Genomic DNA, 5,530 nt, shown 5'->3' with positions numbered 1-5,530 from the left:
GAATGGTCCTAGGGGTGCATGTCACACACAGTGAGAGGTAGATGGACTAAATATTTTGAGAGTTTTCAATGAGGAAGAAAGCTTCTTCTTTTTTTTTTTTTTTTTTGCAGTTTTTGGCCGGGGCTGGGTTTGAACCCACCACCTCTGGCATATGGGGCCAGCGCCCTACTCCCTTGAGCGACAGGCGCCACCCAGGAAGAAAGCTTCTTTAAAGCACATTAAAATTTCACCATGTCAGCTTCTTGGAATCTAAACACTGGGCACAAAAAGGAACAGGTCAACATACAGTGGGAAGAAAGGGCAGTTCCAAGCAGTGTCTGAGCACGAGAAAGACAATAGCAGCAGGCAAAGATAGCACAGTCCCCACCCTCACACCAATGGCACAATCAACAGCAGAGATGAACAAATTACCCTCCGCGTGCCTCATCTGGCCCATAGCCTGGGCTTCTTGTCGATAAAGCTTTATTAGAACACAGCCACACTCACTCATTTATGAATGATCCACAGCTGCTTTCATGCCACAGTGGCAGAGTTGAATAGTTATGACAAAGACTATATGTCCCACAAAGCTGAAAATATTTGCTAGCTGGCCCCTTACAAAAAAAGTTTGTCCCCCTCCCCAGTTTAAAGGGACAGCATGCATCAAAGGACCCCACAAATGATGGTGTTGGGGGTGCCTCTGATCACAGAGAAAGAGGCTGGAGAGGACACTTTGATGAAGGGCCTCAGTGGCCGAAGGAAGGAGTAGGGCCAGCTATAGGGGCCCCACTCAGTCCTGTCTACAGCCAGATGACTGTGCCCCAGGGTCCCCAAAATGGCCATGGTCTTTAAATCTTTCAGCATGGTCACTCAGAGGGAAACACACTTTCCCAGAGTCACACAGAGAAACTGGGACACAGCCTTAGGAGAACCTGGGGTTCCTGATTCCCAGCACGAATGTGTCATAGAAGGAAATGTCGTCATCCCACTTACGTCTTCCCAATGGATACTAGTACCATGAATCAGCCTCTGAAGGGAATGGCCAGGCCCAAATCCACAGGGTGAGTCAGAGAGAGCCCATGGAAAGCAGGAGGCACCTGTATGTTCCTAGCCCTGACCAGATGACTTTGGAAAGGCTCGTTGGAGGGTCTTCAGCAGCCTTCACCTGCCAAAAGTGTCCACTTGGCAGGGGCCAGGGACAAAGGAACCACATGCAGTCCCCACCCTGGAAAGAAACAAGAGGTATCCTGGGAGAAGAAAGAACAGGGCTCCAAGGATCACCTCCCAGCTCCCAGTGACGTAATCTAAGGAAAGGAAGTCTCTGTTTATCAAGGTCAAAACCTGGTGCCTTTCATTTACATACCTGGACAGACAATGGGAGTGAGCCCTGAGCAGCCTTCTGAATCCACAAATATGTGCCAGCACCGTTTGGGGCATGGAGATTCGATGTCCAAATACAGTGATCTTAGAAAAGAGGGTGGAAAAGGCTCGCGACGCTAGTCTAATCTTGAGAAAAAACATCAGATAAATGCCAAGAGAGGGCCAGGAACTCCTCCAAACTGTCAAGGTCATCAAAAACAATAACAGCCATGAGAGGAGCTTAAAGTAATGTGACAATGAGAGGAGTGTGCTATCTTGAGCTAGATCCCAGAACGGAAAAAGGACATTAGGTCACAACTAAGGAAAGCTGCATCAATCATGGCCTTTGGCTAATAATAATGTATAATAATGTATCGATATTAGTCCATTAACTATAACGAATGTACAACACTGATGTTAATCCAAGAGAGAAAGGGGAGCAGACATGTAGGAACTCTGTACTAGCGTCTCAATTTTTCTTTAAATCTGGAACTGTTCTAAGAAATAAAGTCTACTTGGGCGGCGCCTGTGGCTCAAAGGAGTAGGGTGCCAGCCCCATATGCTGGAGGTGGCTGGTTCAAACCCAGCCCTGGCCAAAAACTGCCAAAAAAATTAAAATAAAATAAAGCCTACTTAAAGAAAATCAGAGAGAAGAAAACTGGAATTTCAAGCGAAATCTTATACAGAGAACTGCCGTAAAGTAAATCCTACCTAACTGGCTCCCCCCACCCGCCCTAGCCTCACGGGTCCTAACACACTCACCCAGAACCAAGTTTGAAGATGGCAAACCCTGGGCAACCCACGCAGAGCCCCAGACTGTCCTTTGTATTTGAGTCTCTGCCAGAGCTGGGTGTGGCTTCTTGCCCCCTGGACAGCCGTTCATCATACATACCAGATACTGAGCCCTGGGACCTCCTCATGAACCCCTCTGCCCATCCCTCCCGTCTCTGTCCCCACAAAGGGAAGGGGCCTCACTCCCTGTCTCCCCTTCCTCACGTCCCAGGCACTTCTCCTCACTCTGCCCTCTGGCTCCCCACTGACCACCCCCTGTCACTGCTCTCTTTGAGGCCTCCCATGACTGCACTGCTGCTAAGCCCCGAGGATACTTACTGGATCTCAGGGATGTGACCACACTCCTCTTGAATCCCCTCTTCTCTCTGGAGACCCCAGGCTCTCCTGCTTCTCTGGACGAGTCCAGCCTTTCTAATGAGTCCCGTCAGATGTCTTCATGTCAGGCCCTTACCCCATGGGACCTTCCAACATCACCCTTCCTCAGAATCCCAGTCTCAGAGTTCAAACCCAAGTCCTGAGAACCACAGGGGGTCTGTGCTATGTCTGTGCTCCTAATGGGGTCCTGGCACCTTAGAGGCACTAATTTATATTTTTAATGAAATTGAATTCTATTCCTTGGATTCTACCCTTCCATGGGAGTACCATGCATGAAACACTATTGTCTTATGCTACTAATAGTCTTGGGTTCTAAGATTCTAGAAATCAAATGCTCAGTGATTCTAACCTAATGTCCTTTAACTTTAATAATGGATCTATTGTTAATAACAACTAGCATTTATTGACATCCCTATTCTGAAATCCCATTCCCTTTACATATGTTATGTTCCAAATCTCATTCCTTGGACACTAACAGTTACAAAGATAAATGAGCCAGTGGTCTAATAAGTGTGTAAAATCCTGAGTTAAATAAAACCCATTGGAGTTATTTTCTGTAGGATTATTCATTGTATGGTTCCCAGAGAATATTTTATGTGTCTATCAAAAACTAAATTAATTGAGACCAGTGGTGTACTGATAAATGCTTGACAACTGGATCTCCAGAAGAAAAAGTCCTGATTTGCAGCTTTTGCCAATTACCTTGGTGTAAATACTCTCGCTGTGTCTGATTTCAAGTGATCATCAACATGATGACACTGAAGGCCAAGTCGGGAGAAAATGTGCGTGAACACATCATGATTTAGTGTTTCCATACTACAGGTACGATAGACACAAATACCCCAAGAACATAGCAAAATCACTAGGAAGTAATACATTCTGAGTATTCATTGCCTTTGTTTTTAATATGATTTATTTAACGGTAATTTGTATCATTTAATTTTTAATAATGGGTGTATTTCATAATCAGCTCACATATGTTCCTGAAATTCAAATTGGCTCTCGAAAACCAAGCTGATAGGAACTAGCTCCAGCACAGCACTGACAGGGATCCTAATTTTATATGGAACAGCAAGAGAGGCCAAGGCTTTCTGGAAAGCATTTTCAACACTGCTGTTTTACTCCTTGGAGCAACACAACCTCAGAAGCAGTTATCATTCCCCTCTTACAAATGAGGTGACTACAGCTCAGAGAAGTTAAGTGACCTCTACGGAACAAAAATGCCGCCTGCCTTCCAATGATACCAAGTGTGTTCTCACCCTCAAAAAATGTTTTCTAAGCACCTACTATGTCCTAGGTACACTGGGGCCTTGCTAGGCAACTCACACCAGTTACTTGTGTGTGTGCATGTGTGTGGTATTTTCAGTGCCCTGGCTGAGCATAACTCACTGGTGACAAGTCAGAAATTCTTGTTAAAAACCTCAGTGTCGAATTTAGGACCCCTGGCCAGCACTGCACAGGTGCATACAGTGTGCACACTTGCTCACAGATGTACCTACACGCACGCACACACATGCACACGCACACAGCCACTGCTGGTCGTACCCAGAGTGCATTGCCTCTTCTTTCCTAGATCAAGTCGAGTGTGAATCGCAAAAATGCCAAGTATGTGCTCAAAGGCGATTCCGTGGGCAAGGTGTTCCGGGTCAACCCACAAACAGGAGACGTGTATGCCTTTGAGAGGCTGGACCGGGAGAAGATCTCTGAGTACCAACTTACTGCCCTCATCGTAGACAAAGACACTAACCAAAACCTGGAGTCTCCTTCCAGCTTCACCATCAAAGTTCACGATGTGAATGACAACTGGCCCGTATTCACCCACCGATTGTTTAATGCATCTGTGCCTGAGATGTCAGCTGTGGGTAAGTGTCTGGTGTGTCCCACCCTCTCCTCCTCCCACCCTTCTGACCCTGTGAGCACCTCTCATATCAGCACCTTCACTGCCTGGGGTTGGAATTCAGGCAGCTGAAGGCAGTGGTTGTAATGCTTGTGTTGCCACTTTTTATGACTTGAAAAAAACTCTGGTCCCCAAAGAGGAAGCTTTGACATTAGTCATGGACTGAGCCCTGATCCTTTTCATGGACTGAGCCCTAATCCTAATCATGGACTGAGTCATGACAATCAGAGACACTCATATCTCATTACTCTTTGGAACCAACCCCAACCACTGCCTCGGACTTTCAGGACTGGCCCACAAAGAGGGTATGTGGTCTTTGCACCAAGATGAGAAGAGTCCTGGGCCTGTAGGAGTGGAGTTGGGGTACAGAGCCCTGGACCCTGGGCTCAGGGAGTTACTACTCTACTTCTTTAATCATCCCCCCAGCCGCCAGGGGATGTTAAAAAGGAGCTTCCCTCTCCAACCCTCAGTCCAGTGTCTAGCCAGGGCCCTGGGACTAGATCTTCCCACTAAGCTTGGGACCTTGGAGTTCAAGGGGACAAGAGATGTGACACCACCCCTTTGGGGCAGCTTTTGCTCTCTCCTCTCTAGGAGAGGGAAAGACAGCCTATTGCTCTTCTCGGTGGCTCCCCCACCCACCCAAACCCTGTACCCCTCCCTCATTTACCTCCTAAACACACAAACCACCTGTTCTCTTTGCCCCCGTCAAGACTGACCAGCTGAGCCCCCACCACTGCCCTCATCATACACAAGGACACCAACATAAACCTGCCCCCCCACAGGCGCCACAGAAAACAAAGCTGCCTTTTCTTCCTGAGACCTGGGGGAGGCGGGGACAAAGCAGGGCCTAAGGAACGGCATGAGGGACCTTGGAGTCACAAGGCAGCAACCCACACTTCTCTCTCTGCAGGGACCTCAGTCATCCGTGTGACAGCAATGGACGCAGACGACCCTACTGTGTCAGACCATGCCTCTGTCATGTACCACATCCTGAAGGGGGAAGAATATTTCGCCATCGATAATTCTGGTCTGTGTGACTAATGCTACTAGGCAGACACCAACTTGGAGGGACGGGGAGGTGGATATTCCAGGTGTCTGTGCCAAAGGAAGGTGTCACTAACCACTGAA

General features: G+C 47.7%; 1 protein-coding gene across 1 annotated transcript in view; it reads left to right on the top strand.

Moving 5' to 3' along the window:
- CDH5 (cadherin 5) overlaps positions 1-5,530 on the top strand; it is a 34,592-nt gene that overhangs the window by 14,034 nt on the left and 15,028 nt on the right. The window contains exons 3-4 of the mRNA XM_003799424.3: positions 4,079-4,367; positions 5,313-5,429. Coding sequence (XP_003799472.1) covers positions 4,079-4,367; positions 5,313-5,429 — 406 coding nt within the window. The remainder of the gene's footprint in view (positions 1-4,078; positions 4,368-5,312; positions 5,430-5,530) is intronic.

Source organism: Otolemur garnettii, unplaced genomic scaffold (genome assembly GCF_000181295.1).
Source record: "Otolemur garnettii isolate 467f Iridium unplaced genomic scaffold, OtoGar3 scaffold00151, whole genome shotgun sequence".
Classification (NCBI taxonomy): Eukaryota; Metazoa; Chordata; class Mammalia; order Primates; family Galagidae; genus Otolemur; species Otolemur garnettii.
This window is presented reverse-complemented; position numbering and strand designations above follow the sequence as displayed.